The sequence below is a fragment of the Polyodon spathula genome, chromosome 10 (genome assembly GCF_017654505.1).
Source record: "Polyodon spathula isolate WHYD16114869_AA chromosome 10, ASM1765450v1, whole genome shotgun sequence".
Taxonomy (NCBI): domain Eukaryota; kingdom Metazoa; phylum Chordata; class Actinopteri; order Acipenseriformes; family Polyodontidae; genus Polyodon; species Polyodon spathula.
Window position 1 is genome coordinate 37177346 of NC_054543.1, and position 27242 is coordinate 37204587.

Genomic DNA, 27242 nt, shown 5'->3' on the forward strand with positions numbered 1-27242 from the left:
AGTAGAAGGCATCAAACCAACTCGGGACTTCCCTTACCAAGGTCTTGTGACCATGACAAAAGTCATCTTTTTGAGGGGTGGCACCTTGGTGAGGGCGGAAGTACGAGTATGTAAATTCCAGCCACTGGAGTCAAGTGAAATTAAGGACACCTGTCAGTTTGGGATTGGTGATCCACTGACTACCGAGGCGGGGTTTGCATACTAAAGGGAACGTGCTACTGTGTTTCGGGGTTGGTCCTAAGGAATAGAGGCGGGGGAAAAAAGGCTGGAGGGAAGTACGTGGGAGTTTGGACTGTGTCACGAACAGAGGCTTTACTAACTTGGCTCTTTTCTGTTTTTATTCCTTTATGTTTTATTTTTGGATTTAAGCAGAGCGCGAAGAGGACTAAGAGGCTTCCGTTCCTTTATTTTTGATTACTCCAGCACTCCCTCCCTCACATCCTTCTTTATTATTTTTCTTTTTTTCCGTGTAATATTAAATAAAATTTAAATAATTTACACGTAAATCACTGTCTGGAAAATCCATTTTTACTCACACGCCTCACACTCTGATATTCAGGAAATTAATCTAACGCTATCTTTTTCACCTTAACCAAAACATTTCCCAAGATGGATTTAGATTTCTGTTAAATATGGAAGCCTTGTGAAAGTCTTTTAGGGTTAGGGTTGATATATCGATTGCAATTGACATCTAACCATATCCATCTCATCTCATACGTAAATCTTTCCAAGGGCAGATAGAGATTCTGCTCCTAATGACACCATATGTATTACATGAATACTGCTATATTGGGCATGCTGCTTGTAACTTTTTTTTATTATTACTGCCAATTGTAGCAAATGCTGTGTAAGATCACTTGTGTTTAAATGGCAAAATACATTATTTTTAGAAATGAATAAGAATATATTTATTATACTTGGAGTCAATATGTAAATATATAATAATACTGATCCATTTCCATTCACATGCACCAGACCTGGTTGCTAGAGTGTTTTTAAACACTTACAATGCTGTATATCTGTCCATTGCCGTCTGTACGTCTCTGCGGTAAACTGTTCGGAGAATTACCATGATCGGGTCAAATTCTTTTTCCCAGACTTCAGCTAAAAAAATAGATTTAAAAAAATCTTAAGCATACATCTTGAAATCATGGTACTATTAATTCTCAGATAATGTATGTTTTTTTATAATATTAAATCTGAAAATACAGAAATCTAACCATAGCCTGCCCCCTTTTGGCTGGTAAAAAAACAACAGTGCTGAAAGAATGGTGAACTGACACTATTCAATGTGACGTTATACTGTATAAAGTATTGTAAACAGTGCCTTTATTTCCAATGAATCTAATGAAGTTTACGGTTTTAATTGTAGAGTCAATGCACGAATACAAAAAAAAGTACTCCTATTGGGAACTACATGACAAAAATAAGTGAGAAACAAAACCCTTTATATTCCAGTTTGTTTCTTTGTTTTTTTTTTTAGGAAATTGTGCATTTTGAAAAGATGATTTGATCATGTAAACATTACCACAAAAGCACTGTCATTAACTAAATAGGTCTCACATTTTTTTCTATTTAAAAAAGACACAAACAAATGTGTGTTTGTAGAAAAATAAATGTAAACACCCAGAAGTGTTTCCAATTTCGAGCATATGAGGTCATTAGCTATAGGGCCCTTAAGATGTTTCCTTGTTATATTTGATAAGATGCAACAGCTTTAAAACATGAACACTAAGCAGAAATTATATCAACTCCTGGCAGAGACACCAAGGTCCTGAGAAAATGTATACATACGGTCAATTATTCTTCAGAGCTAAATGGCAAGCCAAGAAATAATACAGCAGTTTGGCTGCATCTGCATACAGCTTGAGCCATTACAGTTCCTCAGTTCCCCCCCCAAAAATAAATTTAATTCCTTGTCTTTCATACCCTACCTTTAGGTGTGTACATTCCTTGTTGCATAGAACCTCCCGGTTCAAAAACAGGAGCCTTAAAATCAGCAACAGCTGAAAGCATGGCTTCAAAGCTAGAACTGCCAGGAACAATACCACTTTTTGGATTTGGATTTTCAGGAATGTAAACACAATGTTAAGGATTTTACTTTAATTACAGATATACAAGAGACCTTTACTGAACAATGTTAGGAGGCTGCAGTGTAGGGAGGGTATGCGGACGTCTAGATGTGTCTGATTATCCGGGAGGTGGGCACCAAATTATTTTTTATTTCAAAGAAAAAAAAAAAAAATTTAATTAAACAGTATATTACTTGAGACTTACAGCAAACACTCTTCATGAAGTGAAAGTAAACGCTGATGTTTAATGCATTGTTATAGTTATTTAAAAATAAAAACTTGTAAAACATACACTACAGCTTTTAAAATCGGAAGAAAAAGATGAAAAGGATATGAGATCCAATAAGGCGCTGTGTGTCCGATCATTCATGCACAGCTGGGATACCATCTCTGCCCTGAGAATATCATCATCTGCCATTCCTACAATACCAAAACAGAAAGCATCAGTCAGTATAAATATAATTTATTTATTGGACTATACAGTAATAGGCAGTGTGAACCGAGATGAAGAAAACAAATACATTCACATCTTTGCATTAACACTGCATTATCAATTCACTGTTCAGTACCAGTTCTGTTCTATAAAATCCACTTCTGGTACTACAGGGAACCACCAGGGAGCAAAAATGTATTGCCTATGTTTTACACTCATAGTCAGGATTAGGTCAATGACCGTCAAAAATAACCATTCGCGATTTGAGCATTGACAAATTATCAAAGCAACGAAATGAAAGGTTATTTCGGTCTTTGAGCAAATTATTTAGATTAAATTGCGAAATGAAAAACATCAAACAAGCAAAGAACGAAACGCAAAAGAGCCAGCTTATTCAATCTTCAGTCTAATGGAGGATACAGTCAGAATGAACTTCAATTGTCTGATAGTTCATTCCTAATTTTAACAAAAAGAAAACAAACGTGCTCTTCGTACAGCAGCAGTAGCTGCTTCTGGGGCTATGCAAGGTTTCATTTTTGTCAAGCAAAGAAATGTGTGTGTACAGGAGTTCAGTGTAATTCTAAATGCCTCAGCAGCAAACCAATCCAATGATTTGTATGTTAAAAAATAAAAACATTTAAGGCTTTTTTTTGTTGTCAAAAAGCAGTCTCTGTCTATTCCACAGGCACGCGTCACTGTCTGGTGCTGATCGGGTCTGCAAAACCTGTTTTCTAAAAAGTGGTAGTTAGATTTATAAGAATATTATAAATGTTTAATAAAAATACTTTTCTTTCTTTCGCTTAAAAAACTGATTAGACAAACATGGATTGACATTTGAATTTGCAGTTTAAATACTGTGTATACAGTAGTCTTATGTGAATAAAACAATACATTTTAACTTTTTTCCTCAAAAACTGTATTTTCTAAACAAGATGAGAACATTACAAACGTTATTTCAAACTCTCTTGAAGTTTAATGGTTTGGTGTCCCTATCCTCCCAAGTTGCACAACACGACCCCCTTGCAAATGAGGCCACGGTCTCAATGGGTTAACTTCCTGCATAAATAACGAATCAATGACATGTACATTATAAATTTACTGCTTTTATGTTAATTCAATAAAAAATATATATTGTATTAAAACGTTTGTATTTCATTTGATGCCCATTTTTAACACTCCGCAATTAATTGCTAATCGTAGACTGAGCAGCAACTTTAAGATCTGTTTGGGAACTGTGCCTTTGCCTAAAGCACATTTCACAATTTGAGTATATCGCTTTACTCAAAGACCAAAGAAGCTGTCTCTCTTGCGTTTTGCTCTTTGCTTGTTTGATATTTTCCATTTCGCAATTAGAGCAAAGTAAATTTGCCCAAACACCGAAATAACATTTAATTTCGTACGTTGATAATTTGTCAGTCCTCAAATTGCTCATGGTTATTTTTTAGTTACTGACCAAATCATGAACATTAGTGTAACATGCATAAAGTACATAAACACTTATAAACAAAGGTCTAAAGGATCAAGCATGTATTCACATGGAACACTTACTTTAAAGTTGGAGTGCTATCCCTCAACAAAGATGATGTCATGAAAGAGCTTTTGTTGTGATCAGATTAAAATACCACTTCAGAAGTGCATACCAATTTTATGAAAACATCTTACCCTGCACATAAGTGTCTTAACAATTTAGGTCAACAGCCATTAAGAATAAATAGACCTATGTTGACCCAAGGCCACAAGTTAATATGTCTTCCCATATAAATAGGAAGCAATCAATATGAGACTGTGAAGTTGCCACGCAATCCAGCCTTCACAATATGGTTTCTAAAAGGTCTTAGCAGATGATATTAATCAATGAATGTTCTTGTGCTTTATGATCGACTGGAAAAGTTTGACCTGCCAATTTAAAAAAAAAAAAAAAAAAACCACACACACACTGCTTTTATATTTCAAAATTCAAGAATTGTACTTTAGGACCACCTGACCCTCTACTTGTGTATCAGTTACATTCATTGTCCTTACCCAGGTGAATGCGAAGGCTCAACAACAGTACAAGAAATGTTAGGGATCCTTCCAACATTGGTCTTTCGTGTTCTGGATCAAGCACTGTGTTTTGATGCTGTGATGCCATTGTCAATAAGTCCACAACTTTAAATCTACATTGAAAATATACAAGGTTATTTGGTAGCACAGAATAACACTTGCTACATTTTCTTTTCTGCACCACACAATGAGATTAATAATTAAAATAAACAAAAAAAAAACTAAAACTAAAAAGTAGAAACAAAAACTAAATTCTAATGAAACTGATAGAATACAGTTTTTACCTTTCAAAGACTGAAGAAATAAAGTAATCTGGATCTAACCGCGATGCACAAATCTAGAATAAAGAACAGAGTTGTTAAACCAAAGGATTTTTGTTATTTTTTGACAAATATATTTATCTATAATAAACTACTAGCCGTTACCTGGAGGAGATAGATGTCCGGGTCAATCATAGAGTTACAAAAATGGGACTGTACGTAAGTCATGGCCTGACCTTTAATTTGTAAGCCATTCCGGACCCACATATTACTATGGATTTCTGAAAGGCTTGCCTGAAAAAAATTAAAAGGAGGATAATTCAAAATGAGGAACAAGTAATCCAAGTTTTTTTGACCATCAGCTAGTAATGACGAAAATGGCACCCATTTTTAAATGTAGTGTTCACACTGCAAAGTTTTCAAAACACAGGTACTTGTTGGCCTGCTAGGGGCTCAAAACTTTTGTTCTGAATCCATCTCTATCAGTTGATCAAACACCACCCTAAAATGACAAAACATTCCACTTGTATAAGACACCCCTAATGTAAGTGATGCTCCACGAGCACCATGATATGACAAAGGAAATGCAGTCCTTGGTAGAATTTAAAACAGGTCCTGTGTGTCATGATCAGCACAACTTTAATAGCTCCATTAATTACAGGGGCTGCACACTAGTGGTAGCCTGGTATATGGAAACCCTGTAGGACATAATAAGGAGTGTGCTGTAAAGAAAGCAGTAATCAAATACGTGCTAGAAACTAATGTATTGAGCTCAGACAGAAAACGCTCATTCTACATTGTAACATGACGACATAGGGCTAAAAATCTGCAGTGCTAAAATCAATAATTTTAGAAGCAATACCTTTACTACATGTATTCACACTCCCCTGAGATTTTTGCAGATGGGTAATAATTTATAAAAATGTTACAATCACATTTAGAACCACTACTTTGCAGTTATCAAACATATAAATTAAATAACAGAAAGAATAACCTACCTGATTTTTAGATCCCCAAGTTCATCATCTGTTTTTCATAAAAAACATGTTGAGGTCTCATTTTTACAAAAGCCATTTAAATCATGATTCGCGCAGGACTAGAAACCATGTATCCTCAGAGCTGGTCAAAAGCAGAGGACCTCTAGTAACCTCCCAGACGTGGATTACTTTTTTTTTATCAACGAAAGTCGGTCAATTCAAAATGAAATGTGATGTTGTGGCCAGAGAAGGCTCTTTTCTGCATGATTTGTAAACAATGAACCAGGTTTAAATCACTAATTTCGTTGTACCTTATTTTCCAAAGGCTACAATTACCATTTGGTCCTTTGAGCAATAAGTATTTCTATACATATCTTCAAATGCACCGTTAAAAGCCAATTCTGTTTTGTATAGGCCATAATTTCTATGTTAATCGTCGACCTCCCACCACACGTCGGATTGAACAGTACGTGCACTCTCGTTGTCAAATCAAAAGGAGTCGAAGGCTGAGTCTGGTGTAAAAATGACAGGACTCTGCCCAATCACAACTAGATATGTTTTGCTTCTATTTATTTATTTATTTATTTTTAAGTATGCTAAGGCGGGCAGCAAAGCAAGCAGCTCACAGGTCAGCGCTTACATTGGTTGGGACAGGGGTTAACATTGCCACAGACGGCTATTTTTGAAAAAGGATCCCCCCTTCTCGAGTCGGACAAGGATGTGCTTGGTATAAAGGAAAGCATTTTAATCACGTCATGATATCCCAGGATCTTCAAAGAGTTATGAAATATGTTCATTTTAAGCACACAAGTACACTTGCATCCCTTGCTGCTGAAGAAGGGTTAATGTATACAGGACATGTGCATGTATGCCACTTTACAAACAATGACTCCATCTCCATCACCAACCATCTCAATACCTGAATCTGAAGTGGATGAATCATTATCTTCATAAGCATTTCTTGATCTGGTAAAAGGCTGTCTAAGTCCAGTCCCTGGTACTTCACAGCCTATTAGAAAATTAAAAAAAAAGAACATTCTTATACATCAAATTTATCCAACTACTGCTTCATATAAAAAATTATAAAACTGCATCTCATCATGCACGTTCAGTAAATTTCATTCATGGGGGGGGGGGGCAACTATGTACAAACACATCTAAAAATGTTAGTTAATAAAGTTCATAATAAATCTCCAAATCAAGTTGGCATGCACTTTGTTTAGATGTCTGAACTTCATTTGAAATATAACCAACAGTTCACAAGATACACCTTTTTGACAAACTACCTAATAATTTTTTTTTCTTGACAGGTCAGCAAGTTTTTTGTAAAAATCAAGGCCTTACACTTGGGAGTCAACTTACCTTGCTCAAAAACATAGCATAATAGCGATGAAGGGGCAAGTGAAATGACACTTGGTGGGGGGTCGGCTGGAAAAAATAAAACAAATTAGTTTAATGGAACAAGAAAAAAGTATATGACTCTACATTTAAAATACATAAAATAAACTCAAACCAAAAAGATGCCATCTTTAAGTGTGCATGCCTGCTGTATTTAAACCCATTGAATATTATCTACACCAATGTGTTAACCAAAGAAAAAATACCTCATCCACAAAGTTGACAGAATCAAACCAGATCTGTAGTGTTTCCAGACAGTACCGAACCACAGTTTTTGTATACTCCTGTGTTTCCTAGAACAAGGACATACAGAATTAGGTCAGGCAGTTAAGGTAATACCACAAAGAATAGTTATAGTTACTAATAAGCAGAGATAACACTTATGACAACTGAAGGATTAGGGATAATATTGTGAAAATTCTTTTTTTTAATCTGCATATGAAATATAAAAAAATTCAAGCGATCCAGCTCGATATACAATTTAATAATTTGTTTTCAACATTTATGGTGAAGCATTTAGCCTACCTCAAATGCAGCAATACCTATTTTCAACTGTGCAGTAAATAAGGCACAACTTTCTTTAACTACACCTGTTTGTATTATGCTTTTACTCTTCAATAACATTTATTTTCATAGATCACATATCCATTAAACTGAGAATATTAACATAAAGGAGCAACCTTATGAGGGAAAGAGGAAAGTCCAGCCCAACATCCTTACCTTGACTTTGCAATGTGTTAAGAGTCCCCACATTGGTTGAGCACATGCTTCCAACTCTGCTGCAAATGCTGCATAATAAGTTTGTGATTCAAACTCCACATGTTCATTTATCTCTCGCTTGTTTAAATTCATTCCTATAAAAAAAAGAAACAATTCATCATGCACAACACCTCTCTGTGAATCTTGCAAAGATATATATTTTTAAACAAGTATTTATACCTTAGTCATATGACGGTGGCAGACAAAAATCTTCCAGTTTCATTGTTCATTTTATGTTAAAAAAATTCAACACAAAATGTTCCTGTTTGTTCTTCTTTTCACATAGCAAACAAGTCATATGAAGAATCAAATGGGATATTCATAACCAGTCCATTTAATATAGTGAAAGGTAGTAAATACAAACAACAATGTAAATAAAATAAAACAAATTGCAGTTTTCTTTTAAACACTCAAAAATAAACAGTACTGCACCAGCAGAATTGTCAAGATTTTTTTTTTGTTTTTTTTTTTTTAATACTAGCAAAATTCCCACATTAATTATAATTTTTTTTAATTTATTTGCCCTGTCTTGAGTAGACTTTGCTCACCTTGAAAGAAGGAAACGAAACTCATCCACAACATTAGCAATGACTGATCCTCCAAGAACTTCTTTGCTACACTTTGATGTGAGAGAATATTAATAAAATCACTAATTAAAGGCCAATATGTGTTGTTTTTCAGCAAAGCTTCTCCACAGTTAACCACCACATGGCGATTATTTTCTTCATCTGAAAAAAATAAATAAAAGAAAATGCATTTCACTTTCTTAAAGGAAATATCGAACAATTGTACAAGTAAAAGAAAACACTATATTACTTCAATTTGTCACTGCCCTCGAATTCAAGATGCCCTTGTATTGATGCCAGTCATATACCAGCTTTATAATAGAGGCCACCCTTGAATAAATACTGCTATCAATAAAGAAACATTAAGGTATTTTTTTTCTCCCTCTACTAAAAAAAACACACACACAGTAAGCAAATAAACACTATGTACATGTAACGCACATTTTATTTTAAGGTAGTACAGTTCTGAAGGAAAATGCAAGACAAACTACGTACTGAACAGGTGGTTTTGTTTTGTTTTTAGTTTAACTGTAATTCCCGTACTCAGTCTCGTACAAATAAAAACAATGTGCTTATTAGCTATGAGAAGATTTAGTTTTGGTTTCTCTTGCAGAGAAATTACAAACAAGCAAGTTACAGTGAAAAAAAAAAATGGAGTAGGATGATTTTCTGAGGAAATTTTATGGTGCATAAAAACATTGCAGCGTTTGAAAATCGTAGTATTATTAATAAAGTTCGCCCTCTTTTAAGTGCCGCGGTCATTTTGATCAATTTAAAATAAACGCTGTGGCGCCAAATTGAAGTAATAGGGTAATTCTCATTTAGCTGACACCTCTTTATCAACCTGTAACTGCCCCCATTTTGATGCCTATTACTCAGAACTACAGTACATGCAAAACAGAAAAAGAAAAACACAAATTGAGTTGGTATGCCCTGTACATAGACTGACTTACCTTGAAGTTCACTCTTTACAAGGCAACTTTCCATCATATAAAGTAGAACTGTCACCATTATGTCCAGTAGCTGACATTCCTCTGTTACATGACGCGCTAACTCTTCATTGCTAAATAACTGCACACTAATATGTACAATTCTGTTGGACATGGTATCTGATTCATGGCTTTTCATTAAAGTTTTCATAATGAATGCATAATGTTGAACGAAAGTCCTAGTAAAAGAAATCTGCAAAAACAAAACAAACATATTAAAAGAATTATAGTGCAAAACACCAGATTTAATCAATAACATCAAACACTATCACAATGCACACAGCAGTATTAATTAAATAAATACAAAATCTAGGGATCATGTTTTTCAAAGGGCAGTTATAAGAAACTAGTACTTCAAAAGGTAAAAAAGGCGGCCAAGTGAATCACCAAGTCTTCCATCATGTCACACAGAAGCTGTTACAGTACCTTGTAGTCTTGATCTGGCAACATGTTCAGTAGAAAAGTAACCATCTTTTGCGGGAACTCATATTTTACTGTCCAAAACAACAACTCTTCTAAAAAGCATTTGTGTTTCAGGACATCCATGATGGATGGATCTGCGAAGAAAAAAAAAAAAAGTGGTGGAATACTACAAGTGTGTTTTCTTAAACAGCTCCCTACTACAGTAAATACAAGAAAAGTATTCCCTAATTTGGGGAATTTGGTACCTTTGGTGCTACTGCTTAGTTTCACCCTCTTTCTTTGTCCAACTCCTTGGCTTCCATCTTGGTCATCCTGAAATTTAAAAAGATTACAACCAGTAAGAAACAAAAGTCCTTAAATTCTTAAGTTATTTAACAGTTTGCAAATTTCACACTGAAGCACAAAATAGACATGTATGTAAAATCAGGCTGGCTTTCACTTACAGATCAAAGGATTTATCACTGGTACTGTTCTGTGTTTAAGTTTCTTAAAGGATTTGTGTCTTGTTATTTATCTGCTCTGGTTAATAGGTATGATACCAACTATCATCTGCATTCCTGTGATTCTGCCAACCTGGTCGTTCCAAGGGTTTGCACATATTTGGGTAAAATGTCCTTTGCCTATGAGCTTCCAAAAACTTATAGCCAGGATATAAGGAGTAAATTTGACAGTCTCTCTTTTAAATGTTTTAAAAATGATCTCTAAGTTGTTTAGAGCTGTTTCGTGTAAATGTGTTGATCTCGATTAAGGATCCGTACATGTTCAGGTGAATGTCCTTTGCTTATGATGTCTAAAATGATTAAGACAGTACCACACATGACATTGTGTTGCTTTATTGTACATGTTTGTTGACAGGACCACCCCCCCCCCCCCCCCCATGTGAATAAGAGAATAAGATATAGGTCCCAATAAGTTAAATTCCTGTATAAATAAATAAAATACAAAAAAGACCAATGTTCTGTAACTGAAAATAGACTAGTCAGAATAACTACACTAATCAACTGATTTCATCGACTGTGTTATTCATCTCACATGTGAATGCTATATTCAGAGTTTTTTTTTTTTTTTTTTTTTTAATAATTAAAAAGTACCCACTCATTTTATTGTTTTTTCTTTTTCAAAATTTAGCACAGATTACTGAAACTGTGTGACTCAAACTGACCTCTATAGAAGACTCAACAGGGTCTACTGCTGCTGCACCTAAAACAACAAGTTTAGAAAGTTACTTAACCATTCTGCATGGTGTCTTGCAGTTGTTATCTTCAGCTGGAATGTTTGGTTCTAAAATTATGCTTTCCACCCTGATACTACACACACAGGTCTGCAGAAAACCTGGGGCAGTAGCTTCATTTACAAGCATGTTTTTGCAACAGACTGAGGAAGTAAGAGGATAATGCCCGTTTCTTCTACCATAGCTATTAAAGTGGTTATAGCGAACAAACGAACATGCTTAGTTAAAAGCAATTTACCATGGCTTTAAAGATTTTGTTGTTCTGTTCATGTTGAAAGATATACTATTAAACTTGGTCACTTTACACTTACTTTACTATGAGATCTTGATAGGTTTTCCTACATGATCATAATGTAAAATCCTTGCATTAAGCAAAGCAATAAGGCTGTCTCAAACATGAGAAGTTTGTGCTTACCTAAAAGCTTCAAAGACTGTCATTAAATATAAAAGTTAAGGGAAATAATTAATAAATAAATAAATAAAACCTCACCTAAAATACTTAGGGCACCAGCTCCTGCAGCTAGCTCGATTACACCTGACACATTCTTTTCATCCAATGACACCAATCCAGAGCTTTTAAGGGCTGAAAGGTACCTGTCATAATTTTTCTTCGCATGCACATTTTCTTCTTGTCCTTTAGAGAAAATGCATTTTTCAAACATTAGTTGTCAGAAATGTTATCATAAACTTTTTTTTTTTCTATTCAAAGAATAACACCCGCAAAATACAGATTCTATGTAGGTCAGAAAAATATTCCCAGTTGTTAGGTGCTACATCAGTAAATTGTAATGAAGTTTAATGTTGTGATCTTGTCACTACATTTTTTTGTACTAAATAGACAATGTAAATTATAACAGCAGTCTCAATCCCTCTGTTACAGTTTTTCACTGTAATACTATATATTTTAGTCATTTCAGCAATGACACAATCTCTGAAGAACAACAAAGACATCAGTAGAACTGAAGTTTTCAAAGGGCAGGGTCTAAAAACATCATCATAAAGTCACTCAAATAAAAAAATGCACGCAAAGCAGCAAAAATGACATTAAAAAGGGGGACACAGATGAACAAAAAAATGGCAATAGTACATTTTTGCATTTATGTGTTAGTCAAATACTAAAATAAATGAGCACTGCATTTCATTTCATTTTTGGCCATCGCTTGTAGACAAAATTGCCATCCTATAGACCTTATACACATCCTATACACTGCCCTTTGTGCAGTCTCATATCCACTCACAGAACACTGGGTATGTGGAAAAGGAAACCTAATGAAAAGCAATTGATAAAGTTACCCATGGTCAAGTCTTTGTAGCTTTGCTGGTTTGTTAAGATCTTTGTAAGTACTGTTCGCATGGCTCCTCCCATCTTGGTTAATTCTTCCAAAAATGAAATCTGCGGTTCCAGCTGCTGAAGAACCTTCTGAAGATCCCTCTCTGATGCCGGACCTGATGTTATGGACATAAAAACATATACTACTACTTAAGCAACACTTATGCTGAGCTTTAAATCCTAAAGATCTTCAGTTTTTTTCAACCTAATATACTACATCTTCAAGTCTTAAGGCCACGATACACTATGCAATTTCGGTGCAATCCGATTGCGTGATTGCATGCAATCGATCACATGCAGTCGCGGCTGATGTCTCAATTACAAAATGTTAAGGATTTATTTATTTGTTTATAATAAATACATTTAAAAAAAAAATCATTCATTGTTATTTTTCCATAAATTTCATCAAGAGCACTCACACTTTCAGTTTAGGACTGTTTTGGTATATCCCTTAAAAAAAGTAATATAGGCTACTAATATACACCCTGGGATCCTTCAAGAAGCTGCTTGATGAGATTTTGGGATCAATAAGCTACTAACAACCAAACGAGCAAGATGGTCCGAATGGCCCCCTCTCGTTTGTAAACTTTCTTATGTTCTTATGTACTGATGAATCGAGTAATATAGGAATCTTACAATACAAATCCTGAAAGTTCTGTTCAAAATTATTTGTTTGGGCAAATTACAAGACATTGTTTCACCTGAGTGTTGCAATGACATAAATCACATTTATTCTCAGAGTCTTTATATATGCAATAATGGACACTATTCTTGATTATTTTCTCAAAATAATAGTTACTCATTCCATTATTATCAGTAAGAAGGAAAAAAAACATACCCGATACACCTAGACCATGAAACAGTATCTGCTTATATCCACTCATTTCTTGATATTTATAAATGTTGTAAACAAATGCACACATATACACAGACACACACGCATATATATATGTACACACACACACACACACACACACACACACACACACACGACAGAATAAATGTTCTGATATAATTATGAGTCAAATACATAAGATTTGCAGTGTTTCCCCTTTTTTAATTCGCTCTAAACAAGTTCCTGTGATGTTTTGTTTCTGCAGGCAGCTGTAAAATGTCTGCACTTTAAACACTAAATGCACTTGAAGAGAAAAACCATCAAATAGTGAATGTCAGTCCCTCCCCTATGCAATGATATGTACTGTTTCAAGTCTGTTTACACGATCGCGGTCCTAGAACCCCACTTCAGTATGATCGTGTTAACACGATCCCGGTCCTTAAAGGGTTAATCATTTACTATTGCAGAATGTAAGTCTTCTAATTTTGGTTTAATATTAATAATATCAAATGTGGAGAGAATCCTCATATTGTAAACCTCAAACTTACTGGGCTCTGCTACTTTTAATAACTCAATTTACAATTCCTTAATATTCCTTATATATACACAATTCCTTAATATTCCTTCCTTAATATATTGTAGCATCACAATGCATGATTATCAAAGAGGTAAAATGCACCAAGGTGTAATGCATCCGAGTAAGTAAACAGTGTCGTAAGGACATATTTCAAAACAGCAGAAGCGTGCATCTGAAATCACTGGTTTTTGCCAAGCTAACTCCTTACCTGGTTCACTGTATCCATCCCTCAAATACTGGATGATATATATGATGAATCGAGGGAGAACCATTTCTGACATCAACAACAGATCTCTGGGGACTGAAGGAACATTTGTCCCAGTTTTTGATCGGTGTCGTCTACAAAACCTAAATAAAAAATAAGAAAAGGATGACGTTCAGTATGCTTTTTTGGCTTTTATTTGTCTAATTATGGGAATTTGGAAGAATTTAGACAAACGAACAGAACCACAGAAAAAAAGTGATATAATATGAACACTTGGTAAGGGGAACCGCAGGTCATGATCCAAAACAAGGGCATGTATGTTTTACTCATAAGATGAGACCAAGAAAATCACGACACGTTCTTACAACCAACAGCTCAGGCCCTGGTCACAGGGGACCTGGAGCCTGATCTCCAAGGGCAAGCAGGTCTTATTACGAATGGAACAATAGGAAAGAGGAAAAAACAACACTGCAAATGGAATGGGTTAAACTGTACTCTCATACACAGCCTATAAAGTCAACCTGTAAGTTAACTACAGTACATGTGATCTATTTACCAAAAAAAAAAAATAATAATAATAATAAACCTTCGAGATAATCCCAAAATGCCAGTCCATATCGGAATATGCTACAATGTTATAAAAAAATATGATCAAGACTATAACTAGTTTGATAATACAATATTATTATCAAGCACTAAAATTGAGTTACTGTTGCATAGTAAAGTCTCTCCCAATACTAAAAAATAAACCGTCACAATTTATCATCAATTCAAATCCTGTTAGCCGATATGATGACTCCCTACGAATTCTGATATTCAATATGAAAAACACCTTTATGAAACTAGCAAAACTTTTATTTCCACAATTCACTGGCTTGATTAGAAAAAGTCAAACATACAGAATAAGGCACTACAGATTTACCAGTCTCACAACAACTGTAGCAGTCACTAAAGGAAGAGGCACCCATTAAGTTCAGCGAGAAAGGGATTGGGGATCTTAATTTCCAGTCAGTTGTGTTAGTAGTCACCCTCACTCACATTAGGGTGACAATACATAAATTGTCACCATCATCTAATTTAAGCATTAAACAAGGAGATGAATTGTCCACTGCCCTAAAATATACAGTGAATTTTCATAGAGCACAGTGCGCTTCAGCTCCAATTCAACAGAATTGGCAATTGACCAATGAATCGATCTTGTTTACAAACACAACCTTGAAACTGGTGGTGTTTTTGTGTGTACCCACGGATTGCCACAGTTCTGTAGTTGCTCAACACACACCCAGATGTAGCTCCCTGACATGGGGCTAGTATATACTAAATAGGAAATATCAATAGCATTTATTTCCTGTAAGGATGCTATACATCTAATCCTACTGCAGTGTAATGAAATCGTCCAACTGAAAAACTAAAATACTGTCTCTATGTATCCTAGCAAGTATGCTTGGATTTGGCCTTGACAGGACTACATGGCATTTACAATATCACGCGTATATGTGATGGTTAAAAATAAACTGGGTTCAACACAGAAACGCAAGAACACTTACGTTCAACTCCCGAATATAGCCTAGTCACTCAGACTGCATGTACCCTTAACTCAGCTGTACCAACACGGAGCTGTGAGGTGGGGTCCTATGTTGCATTAGTACTAACTAGCTGTCAACCCGATACGGGGTTGCTGTAATTAGTATTATATGTACCTATTAACTTACTGTACTTACCCACTTTCACGCATGACATTGCTGTCACCACAATCACAGGCCCCACCAGCCTGGCTTCTAAACATATTGAAATCATGTCCTGTGTGGTCCCCGCTGTTGAAACACTCGGCGCATAAGGACATGCATGGGGAAATGCCACAGGTCCGACATCGGTACGCCACAAAATTGGCTGTCCACACCAATCCGCACAAGGTGGCGTTATCATAGGACCGAACGGTCTTGCAGAACTCCTCAAATACTTCACCTCCGGCCAGCAGGCATTTGCACCATTCCAAGGCCCCGGTATCTCCTGCCGGCCTCTCCGGATTCAATACGCTGTCCAGCAGCTCTTGCAGCTGGTGGACCCCTGAGCTGTTGTCTGTCCGGTTAAGCTCGGCCTTTAGATGGGCTGCTGTGGATTTCTTGTCCCGGCGCAGTAGCGACGCCGCCATCACGTACTCCGGATTGTTATCCAGGTTTTATTTTTGTTGTCTTGTCGCTGTGTTCTCGGTCTTTCTCGCGGTATCTCACCGAGATGATGTCAATGCCTGGAGACTGTGGTGTATTTCGCAAAGAAAGTCAGTAGTCACTAGGGAAGCATGTTGCTACCATTTCATTCCTGTGGTATGGCTCACGTTTTCATCTCAATTAAAGAATGGCCAGACACTGCCGGCCTAGTGGTGAATTTAGTCTAGTGAAGATGCATGCTACTCCTTGTCATGTCAGAGATGCAAAAGACATCTCATTATTGCATCATTAAACCGGCGTCTCCAAGATTATGAACTCAACAATCCTGTAAGAAAAACATTAGTTTAGTGATTGCAACGCCTACAAAATTTGAAGGCCTAAATTTAATCAATCTATAATAATACCATTTCTACAATACAGACCAAATTAGTCAGGGATTTAATGACAAATGACCTGATGTGACAGTGTGTCTTTCTTCACAGGGAAAGGGGGTGTAAAATGAAACATACATCATTTTATGTATATTACCTCACGGGCACTCGTTGTTGTTCAAAGTTGCCCAAAATAAATAATATCAACTGTCACCTTTCCAGCGCGTAGCTTTTCAGTAAATGGCACAGTGAACTCTAACCGGACCCCTCAGCCTGAATATTACTACTGTACAGTGATAAATAGATGTGGCTGCTGTACAAAAAAAGTAAATAAATAAATAAATAAAAAACACTATAACCGAATTGTACTTTGTCCCGAAAAGAATTGCTGATTAAATATTCGCAGCTGTCCGAAAGATAATGGAAAACAGCGAAAAATGATTACTAAAAAATGGTTTTGTTGCTGTTTATAAATAACAAATGCATTACCACAGCTTTACTAAAAATATCCTTAGCCTAAACACCGTTTTACTCTGTCAAAAGCATAACGTGAATCGTGTGCTTTTAAAACATATATCTAGACCATTTCCCGTAACTCGTTTAATCGCAAGGAAAATGTTAAAATAAAAGAACACCTTACTTCCTTACATGTCTTTTTTCACAAGGTGACAAATGACAAAAACAAACTCAGGAACTTGTTTCTGCGACTCTTCGTTTGACTCAACACGGAATGTTTTCGTGTTACTCCCTATTGGCGTGTTGCAAGAACACGCGTCTTATTAGTTCCGTATGGGGCTTACGGATTGATAAAATATATTTGTGTTTATCGACAAGATATAACCTTTTTATTTTACATAGTGTATTCGAACTCGATTCACGCAAAGACACAATTGTGTATGGCAAAGGATTGAAGACAGCAAAAGCATTATACGTGAAAACATACAGCCAGGTTTCGTGAAGTTTTTAAATCGACTTCCGGTAAGATATACAGTCTTTGTAAATATAGGGTCAGGTGGGGCCTTTTTCACCTCATTTTGACATTTGCCCAAAATCTTTTTACAACTCTACAGCACACTGCCGTTCACTTAAATGGAATTACTGTGAAACCTAAACTAAATCATAATAACTCCCTTGTTGCTAGCGGACCTTATTAAAACGATTAGACCCCCCAACAGAAAACGGAAGAAAAGGCCACTAAAAAAAAAAGCAATTCAGTGAATTCAATGTTTGATTATCTGTAATTATCGCAAGAGATATTTTACACACAACAACTGACCACTTTCATACATTATAAAATAAGGTGCTTCACAAAAGATTGTCGAGTATTTTCTACAGACCTGAACGTTTTCTTGGCAGTCCCAGTTTGAGAATCACTGGAGGAGCCGCCTATAGCCTGCTATTTTATCAAAGCCTGACTTATGGATTCTGCTACGCTAATGTATTGCTGGCGATCATGTAATCTACTGAAAAATATATAAGTTTTAACTGATATATTCATTAACCATAGAGGACCCTTCTCTCTAATATTTGAAGCTGAATCTGATTCTTATCCTCTACTTGGGATGACTTTTTCCATATACAATGTATCTGCATAATCGCTTATCCAGTTGCCATGAAACTTGGTATTAACATCATGTAGTAGAAGTCATTGGGAGTATCAGATTCGGGTGATATCGGGGGTGTCTGGTGTATGTCTGTCCATCCATCCATTTGTTGTTACCCTAGCATTTTTACAAATATCTGTAGAACCACTATATTGTCAATAAACATCATTTTAATTTGTCGTGAGTATGATATTCTGGAGATATATGGAGGTGTCAGTCTCTTTCATCCATCTGTCTGGGTGTCTCCATTTATTGTACATGTATGCATATATCTGGAGAATCACTTATCAACATTGTGATTAAACATTTAATTGCTATTTTTTTGTTTGTTTGTAAATACGATTGTATGTCATGGTCATCTTTTTTTTTTAATTATTATTATACTGATAGCTCCGATTTTGAATATTCAATCATTGCAGGTGGATGTGTGTTACTGACATACTTGTTGTTATTCTGTTTTAGGCTGGCAACTGCTAATAGTGTTTTAATGACAGTATTTCTAACTGACCAAAACCAAATCCTGCTTCAACAATGAAAAAGATGAAATTGAAAGAGCTAGAAAGTTGCTTACAACAAGTAGATGTTTTTGAGGAACCAAAATTGCTCTTAGAACAGTATCCAACAAGACCACATATTGCAGGTAAGAACCTTATAATATATATTTAATAAATCATTGATTAAAAAAGCATTGTGAAAAAAGAAGCGATTGTGCAATCAAGAGTCATGTTAAGTGCCCAACCGGCTTAAGTCAATGACATACAAGCTTTAGTGAAATTATTTGTCTAGCTCATTCACCAGAGAAAAATTAGGTGGATAAAACAAGCTGTTTACATGAACTGTTTTTTGTTTGTTTGTTTGTTTTTTAGCCTGCATGCTTTATACAATCCACAACACATTTGATGATATTGAAAACAAACTGGTTGCAGATTTGGGATGTGGGTGTGGCGTTCTCAGTGTTGGAGCAGCAATGCTGGATGCTGGGTAAGTGCTGTAACTTAAGGTGATCATCCAGTATATTACATTTCATAAAGGTGGTGAACACACAAAGCCCACACAAGTGATCAGTTCAGTATAGAGAGCATTTGGGAAGTCCTAATACCAGTATATAGACGTGAAGGGAGAGCTGTTCTACCGTTTTACATTCAAAGAACAATGGGTAGGAAATTTGATTTACCCCATTCAACGTTACCTACAAAATTATATAATAATATAAACCGGTCATAATCCTTACAAATCTTTAAACAGAGGTTTTACCAATACAGAAGTTGTATATCCTAAACTAGTAAGATGGTAATGTGTTCTTTTTTTCTCTCTCTTTCCAGGTTGTGTGTTGGATTTGACATTGATAAAGATGCATTAGAAGTATTTCGCAACAACGTTGAACAATTTGAGCTTCCAAACATAGATATGATTCAGTATGATGTGTGTTTATTACAGTCGGATAGATTCTCAAAAAGATTTGATACAGTAATAATGAACCCTCCTTTTGGAACCAAACGCAACAAAGGTAAGTATGTAAACGTCACAAACTTAATTTATACAATATTCTTTTTTCTACCTGATTTTACATTAAACAAAATATAAAGAAAAAGCTGTTGAGGACAGCAAAGTCATAAAGGTGTGTTAAATTTATGAAATATCAGATCATTCTGTAAGGGAACACTTATAATCTGTTGCTGAAAAATTGGTATCTTTGCCAACTAATTGAATACAGAAAATACTTTTAAGGGAAGATAAGGTGTTTGTTTGTTTTTCCTATGTAAGTAACCTTTAATTCTGAACAGTAAAATGAACACACATTTTACCCATTTTTTTCATCTCTTGGGAATGTGTTTTCTCCATATTTACTTACAAATCTGGTATGGTTCCTAACACATCACAACATTTTGTTTATATAAAAAGAAGTATACATATATATAAATATAAAATGGAGTAAGTAGTTATTTCACTGTTTTTTTCTGAAAAAGGACAGAATGGTGAATATGTTTATTAGGAGAGAGATGTAAGTAACCTTTTAACAATTGTGTTATTGACAGGTATGGACATGCAGTTTCTCAGGACCGCATTAGACATGGCAACAGGTGCGGTGTATTCTCTACACAAAACTTCAACACGAGAAGTATGTTTTACACTCACTTACGTGAGGGAAGGTTTTGAATGGTGAAGTTACTTGCAATGCTATACTGATCTGGTGTACATGTTTTCAGCATATACAGAAGAAAGCACATGATTGGAAGGTGAAGATGGAAGTAATAGCAGGTGAACAAGCTAAAATCTGTTTGGTTGATTTTTAAATTTAAAATAACTAACTTACCTGAGTACACTACCTTCAATACTAAAAGAGACATGTGTTTTGTCTTTTTTTTTTTTTTTTTTTTTTTTTTTTTTACTAGAGCTGAGATACGACTTGCCAGCATCATACAAGTTCCATAAAAAGAAGTCGGTAAGGCTGCATTATAGTGTTAGCCATATATAAACACACATTAGCCTAGTCCTGTGGTATTTACACACACCAAAAGATATTTCACTTTAAAAGGTAACTAATTGGTAAAGGTTTTATTTAGTATCTACTGTACTGTATAATCAAAATGAAAAAAGGCTGCATGCAGAAATATTCAGCAAGGAATGCTATTTATGCAACACATTACAAACTTAACTAGCTGACCAAGATTCAAAACAGTTCTACATCACAAAATGCTTTTTAAAACATAAAAATTGGCAAATAAAAGCTACACTACAAGTTGTGCGATGGCACTTCAGATGCATGCACATTTAAACAGGTGCCACAAAATATAAAAGTTCTTTAGAACATAGCTTTTACAGTCCTGCAATTTAATGCAAGGCTCATTAAATAACCCATTATAGTATTAAATGTGTTCACAAAGCAGCACTTCCTTGGTTGTACAAAAGACTTGGGCACTTTTTGCAGCAGCTAACTTATCACAGGTTAAAGATGGGCATCCATTTCTGGACAATAAAATATTAAGTGCCATGGAAACCTGCAGCTCACATCCAGGAGCAGTGTTATTTCTGCTCCAATACATTGGAAAGACTATTTTCTCTTGTTTCTTTCTAAAGTGTTTTAACACTGTCTTTATCATTGCAGGTTGACATTGAAGTGGACTTCATACGATTTTCTATGAAATAAAGGCCCAGACTGGAATGGATTAAAACAAATAATAATCCATTTTGTGTTTGTTTCTCTGTGGTGAATTACTGCTTCCCAGAGCCATTTTCTGTTTTCATTTGTTTTGAAGCTGGTTCACCAACCTCTTCAGCCTTCACATCATCCAAAGCTCGCTTCATTGGGCTTGCAGGTTCTAGGTGGAAAAAAAATATTACAGCTCTGCATCTATCCAAACATGTGCAGTATATACTATATATAAAACAATAATAAACCACCCAAAAGTGAAGTTCAAACCGATCAAGACTCAAGTTCAACTTTGCCTGCATAAGCCACACCGTGGACTCCCATTATCATGTTCTGTCATTCAAAAAAAAATTATTCCAACCATTTCAAAAAGGTGACTAGTCATAAAATGCATTAGCCTGAAACCCAAAGTGTAAAAAAAGTAGAATTGTTGACAATGTAAATTTAAGTGATCCAGCAAAAAAAAAAGTCACCTATTTTTGGTTCATTTGAGACTGGTGCCTTGGCTTCCTCATCCTTTACTTTCTTCTCTGCACTTAACGTTTCTGGGATGGTGAAAGCAAGGTTTAAGACATACTAGGTCCAATATTCAACATTTAACAAGCATGTGCCTTTAATGACTACATTTTTTTTTCTTGCATCCTGTTACCTGGATCACATTCATCATCGCTTTCAAATTTTGTCTTCTTGCCTTGGTACTGCAGTGTTCCCTGATCTCTTCCACCCCTCTCCCATCGGCCACCCTTTCCTCCAAACTTACGACCTCCTATTTATATTTTAGGAAAAAATAAATAGAAATATAAAATAATAGAAACTTGGTATTTGATGTTGGAAATGATATTAAACGTGATCCAAAAGCAGCTAGTCTATAGGATGCAAGTGTAAACTCATCTTGTGCATTTAGAGCAGCCCATGCCTGTCATGAATGCATTTCTGAAAAGTTTCCACAAAGTGACAAAAAAAAAAAAAAAAAAAGTCAAATTTTAATCCTATGGACACTGATTTACTTTGAGTAAGACTGTAAGAGACTTTTTTTTTTTTTTTTTTTTTTTTTAATCTCTCATCATGAACAAGGCATTGTAAAAAATGATATGTCCAAGCTGTATTAAGAGACCACTCAATGGACAGTCTAATAGTGACCTCTTAACATAGATGGTCTCTTAAGAGGGCCCAAAATGTTCTATTTGTCCGACATGCTTTCCTGTAATTATGTACGTCTTACACACACTATAAAAAGTGGTCGTTTAGACCAGGTGGTCACATGAGCAAATTTGACTGTAGTTCTGACAGAAGCATAAGCCTTTTTCTGCAAGATCAAGGCATATAAAACGTTACTGAAATACACAGTTACATCTCTATAATCGATCTCATTACCTCTGCCTCTTTTTCTGTTCAATGACTGTTGCTGGTCTTCAATTATTTTCTTTAAAGTCTCCTTTTCATCATCACCCTCCAACAGCTCCCAGGTCACATCCTTCTTGTTTATTTGCAAGTTGGCTCCATGAGCTGCTTTGGCCTTATCTAGTGCTTCTTTAGCATTTGATTTAAAAAGAATGGTACCCTGTATTTGGGGGAGGGGGGGGGGGGGGGGGTTAATAAAGCACACACACACACACACACACACACACACACACACACACACACACATATATATATATATATATATATATATATATATATATATATATATATATATATATATATATATACACACACACACATATATATGACACACACACACTCTTCCACAGTACTAAAGTGAAACCAAATTAAATCCCATGGAAGTGTTTGCCAAATATGACCGATAGGCACTGTATAAAATATTTAAATGCAATTCAGAGCTCTATATAATCCCAGATTAATCTCAATAACTCATAATTGAGTGCTTAATTGTACAAGCGCTTCTCTAAATATGCAAAAGGTTAATACTGCTACCTCCACTATACCCATCACCAAGGATATGTGAGGAGGCAATCCATTAGAACACACAAGACAGTAAAGTCATTTGGATGGTTAAGCTGAGCTCTGGTTCTTTAAAATTGTTTTGCAACAAAAGGTTTGTCTCACCTCTTTAGCACCCCTGGTGAAGTCAATCCATTTGATCATTCCATGACCAGAAAATAATTCCTGAAGGTCTTCCCTGGAAGTCTTATCCTCAAGTTCACCAGAAAACTTCAGCAGGCAGCCAGTCTGTTCATCCAATGATTTCTGTAAAGGGAGGGGGCATACAGTAACTTCACAAAATGAAAAACTCCTGAAATGCAGGCAAACTGTTTAAAATATCCAGACTCATGTACATATAGTAAGAGTAAAAGTGAATTATTAATTAAGAAAATGAATTCCTGATAGCTATGCTAAAATAACATTAATGTGAAGGTTCTGTACAGTACAACAAATTGCTCAAATGTATATATCAATGTATAACAAGTTATTAGTTTATTTTCCTATTCAAGTGCATTCAATCTGCAGTATATTAAAGTAAACATTTGCATAACTAAAATTCAGCAGCATTCCTTAGCCAATTAGTCGCCCTCTCCTACCAAAGTATAGGGACTATTTTGCACTGCAGTGAGGATATAGCATTTGGTTTTATTTTTGCTAAATATTGAAGCCATTTTATAAGCGCAATAACACACTGGAGGGTGTGGGTTGTACCGATACAACCAGCTTCAGGTGGTTGAAAGGGGTGGGTTGTGTCAGTACGACAAATGCCTTTGTGTGTTATTGCTTACATACAGTCTACCCCATATCCCAGTCACCAGGGATATGCATTGCCAGCAGGACACAATCCCCATTCCTTTAAAGGAAAAGGAAATGCACTTTGTCAAGATGCGTTAATATAAAAACTTCCTGAACGGAACCCAGTATCCTCCTACCATTCAACAAGTTAAGCATGGCCCATTCCAAGTTTCAGGCATTCTTACCATCTCTTCATCTTCTGCCTGTTTTTGCTTCTCTTCTTTCTCACTAAAAAAAAAAAAAAAAAAAAAAAAAAAAAAAAGAGGAAAACATTTTTATATACTGGATGTTGCCCCCCATGAATAGCTGTTCGTTAGATCCTTGTACTTTAAAAGGATCTGTGACTAAACAAGCTTACTCTGTAAAAGTATGAGACTAGCTATCTAGTGATCATTGGACTGGCTGGCTATTAACAAGTGCTTTTTAGAACGTACTTACTGCTTTGCTTTAGCCTTGACTTCAGCTCTGTGATGTTTTCTGTCTTCATTTTTCTTTGTAAAGTAATCTTCTCTGAAAATGAAATTCAAGTTAGAAGGGCATTTATCAGTATTTAAAAAAATAAACAAACAAAAAAACCCTATTGCTTTTAAATGGTACCCATTCAGGGTAATCCAGCATTGGTGTCACCACCAACAGGGTACCAAATAGCATGTTCATCCAGCAGGTAGAACTGGATAAGACAGCTGCAACTATTGTATTACAGGACAATGCAACACATTAATTTGTGTTTATATTAAATTAACTTTGCTTTGTAGTATTTATTATAATTCTAGCCATCACAAAAACTCAATATTTAGTATTCCCAAATAGAAAAGGACAAGTATAATACCTACTTTAGGAGTACAATCATTTCTGTCTCTTTATATTTCAGGTCCTTTTGCTCCACAAACTTCTTGGCAGATTCACCAGTGTCAAACACAACAAAAACTGAGCCCTGAAGGGGGAGGGGAGGGGAGGGATTATCAATGATGACCATTAATAAAACAAAGGATTTTAAAGGGCAACTGATAAATAAGAAAAGCATCCTTACCTTGAACTGCCTTTGCAAAGTCCTTCTCATTTGAATATTCTCAACATTGCCTTTATCATTAAACCATTCCTTCAACTCATCAAGGGTTATGTCTGTGGGAAAACCTTTCTGAAATGTAAAAAGCAGATGGTCACCTCCCACTGGCACCAATAGTCTTATTTAGCTTTGTATACAGGTGTTGGTATATATTTCAAGAAGCATCCGTTGGGAATAAAACTGCTCATATTTTGTCTATAAATATTTGTTTAAATTTTACTTTCACTGGTTGCTTTTGTAATATACTTACAACATAGACCGATCTGTGCTTGATTTCGTCCTTGTATTGGTCATTAATTTCAGGCAGGGGCTTGCTTGGAGACCTTCTGATCTTGGTTTTATCTTCACTGATTTCTAGGAGCCCAGTTTTGGATTTGCTCAGAGCTTCCAGGATTACTTTGAAATCTGTTGTCAAACAACTCAATCTGAAATTTGTAAAAAAAAAAAAAAAAAAAAAAAAAAAAAAGTTTGTTTTGTATTTCCTTTGCCATCTTTCACCTGAAGAGACCTTGAGGTCCTGAAAGCTTGTGATGAATTATTGTTTAGGTTTGTCCAATTCTGCCATCTCATTCTCGGTCTAGTATTCCCAAAAGAAATGCAATGTATGTCACATAATGTGTTAATCCACTTGTGGAGTGTGTGTGCACAAAACTTTATATATTATATTTTAGACACACACACACCTGTTAAATTTGATCATGGTTTCTAGTGGCACCCATCCATCATCAAGTTGGATCTGTTCTTTAAGGAATTTGTCTCGAGGTAGATTGTGGTCACCAAAGTAATACTGACAGAAAACAAAACAAAAAAAAAAATACAACACTTCAAAACATTGGTACTGTACACACAAATGCTTTCCTGCAAAAGCAAATTGAAAGTTTCCACCAAGCAAAATTGTGCTCACCTGAATTTGATCATCGATTTTCTTTTCGAGAGGAGTCATTTGTTGAACACCGTTTTCTGCCATTTTCTGCAAAAAAGAGATAGTTTAATTCATTGCAAACCACATAATACAGCAGATGGTGCTCATATTTCACAACAGTCGCAAGACTGTAAATTCGGACGCAATCTTGAAAGTATTGTTTAACCAGCTGTGAAACACATCACACTTTAAAATTTTAGCTCACTTTTATTAAGCTATAATTATAACTATCATATAGACAGATTTAACATCAGTAACTCCACAGTATTGACAATTAATTATTTTTTAAGAGCCTACTAGTCAAATATAAAAGTTACGGAATCCAAGCTTCCTTTTTATAAAACTAAGTTATAATAAAGTACACAGCACATTCCGACTCCCCCCGGAACATGACATCTCCACATTTTTGTGGAGTACGTACACTACCGAACCTACCACCCTGATTAACACTAATTTTCAATAAAAAAAATATCAATTATAAATTACAATGACCATAAACAATACTGTATTTACGACAAACTAGTATCAGCTTTTTTTTTTTTTTTTTTTTTTTTTTAATATCTTCGGGGAAAAAAAACTCACCGGCCATGTGTATAACAAAACAAAGTGCGTTAATAATATCACCCACAAAATATAATACATATATACATATTTCTACGAGTGCAACACACATTTTTCACCGCAGGTCTTTTATAAACACAGCAACAAAAACACCAAATAGCTCCTGCCACTTCACCTGTATACTTTGCGCTGACTAACCCACACTCTCACTTGTGTTAGCTTACGTACATGTACGCCTCCAGCACGTTTATAAAGATACAACAAGCCCAGCAGCCACCGCGGAACGGAGAAATGTATCCTGGACAATGTAGTTCCACCTACCCTACTGTTATTTCACGGGATTAGAGCAGTGTAGCTGTCTTTGCGCTTATTTTGCTTAGCTACTGGGTAGATTATCAGATGTTAAAAAGAACCCACAGACCGTATTCTGTGGATTCTAGTTTATTGAGTAGGTACCGGCATTATTTTTATATACATTACATTTAATAATGTATTTAACTGTACTATGAAATGTGGAATGCATTACTGTGGTATGCGTAACCAGATACATTAAGGTGAAGGG

General features: G+C 35.4%; 3 protein-coding genes across 11 annotated transcripts in view; 1 reads left to right on the forward strand and 2 right to left on the reverse strand.

Annotated features, from left to right (window-relative positions):
• LOC121322236 (E3 ubiquitin-protein ligase ubr3-like) overlaps nucleotides 1-17357 on the reverse strand; it is a 67686-nt gene extending 50329 nt beyond the window's left edge. For 4 of the 5 annotated variants that reach the window (XM_041261909.1, XM_041261908.1, XM_041261907.1 and 1 more), the window contains exons 1-20: nucleotides 17278-17357; nucleotides 15820-16591; nucleotides 14102-14241; nucleotides 12445-12597; nucleotides 11642-11785; nucleotides 11083-11120; nucleotides 10166-10232; nucleotides 9924-10054; nucleotides 9462-9690; nucleotides 8491-8670; nucleotides 7904-8037; nucleotides 7390-7476; nucleotides 7148-7213; nucleotides 6705-6794; nucleotides 4974-5102; nucleotides 4833-4885; nucleotides 4528-4661; nucleotides 2407-2492; nucleotides 1935-2076; nucleotides 1008-1104 (exon numbers count right to left, since the gene is read on the reverse strand). In XM_041261909.1, coding sequence (XP_041117843.1) covers nucleotides 1008-1104; nucleotides 1935-2076; nucleotides 2407-2492; nucleotides 4528-4661; nucleotides 4833-4885; nucleotides 4974-5102; nucleotides 6705-6794; nucleotides 7148-7213; nucleotides 7390-7476; nucleotides 7904-8037; nucleotides 8491-8670; nucleotides 9462-9690; nucleotides 9924-10054; nucleotides 10166-10232; nucleotides 11083-11120; nucleotides 11642-11785; nucleotides 12445-12597; nucleotides 14102-14241; nucleotides 15820-16250 — 2531 coding nt within the window. In that variant the 5' untranslated portion in view covers nucleotides 16251-16591; nucleotides 17278-17357. The remainder of the gene's footprint in view (nucleotides 1-1007; nucleotides 1105-1934; nucleotides 2077-2406; nucleotides 2493-4527; nucleotides 4662-4832; nucleotides 4886-4973; nucleotides 5103-6704; nucleotides 6795-7147; nucleotides 7214-7389; nucleotides 7477-7903; nucleotides 8038-8490; nucleotides 8671-9461; nucleotides 9691-9923; nucleotides 10055-10165; nucleotides 10233-11082; nucleotides 11121-11641; nucleotides 11786-12444; nucleotides 12598-14101; nucleotides 14242-15819; nucleotides 16592-17277) is intronic. The other variant, XM_041261906.1, reaches the window with a different exon arrangement.
• Nucleotides 17358-17389: 32 nt separating this feature from the next.
• On the forward strand, nucleotides 17390-21432 carry mettl5 (methyltransferase like 5). The gene is made up of 8 exons (XM_041261916.1): nucleotides 17390-17615; nucleotides 18704-18881; nucleotides 19108-19222; nucleotides 19564-19748; nucleotides 20278-20360; nucleotides 20449-20500; nucleotides 20635-20684; nucleotides 21348-21432. Exons 2-8 carry the CDS (start codon nucleotides 18773-18775, stop codon nucleotides 21387-21389), a joined length of 636 nt encoding a protein of 211 aa, XP_041117850.1. The 5' UTR covers nucleotides 17390-17615; nucleotides 18704-18772; the 3' UTR covers nucleotides 21390-21432.
• Nucleotides 21433-21454: 22 nt separating this feature from the next.
• On the reverse strand, nucleotides 21455-26950 carry ssb (small RNA binding exonuclease protection factor La). 5 transcript variants are annotated; one of them, XM_041261911.1, is made up of 13 exons: nucleotides 26856-26950; nucleotides 26102-26167; nucleotides 25881-25984; nucleotides 25448-25622; nucleotides 25162-25269; nucleotides 24965-25065; nucleotides 24570-24641; nucleotides 24317-24359; nucleotides 23460-23600; nucleotides 22767-22953; nucleotides 22042-22158; nucleotides 21866-21937; nucleotides 21455-21561 (listed from the first exon to the last, which is right to left on the reverse strand). In XM_041261911.1, exons 2-13 carry the CDS (start codon nucleotides 26162-26164, stop codon nucleotides 21455-21457), a joined length of 1290 nt encoding a protein of 429 aa, XP_041117845.1. In that variant the 5' UTR covers nucleotides 26165-26167; nucleotides 26856-26950. The 5 variants fall into 5 exon arrangements, with proteins under 5 accessions (XP_041117845.1, XP_041117846.1, XP_041117844.1 ...); XM_041261912.1 differs by having other exon boundaries at nucleotides 26791-26871; XM_041261910.1 differs by lacking the exon at nucleotides 26856-26950 and adding an exon at nucleotides 26702-26849.
• Nucleotides 26951-27242: the final 292 nt, after the last annotated feature.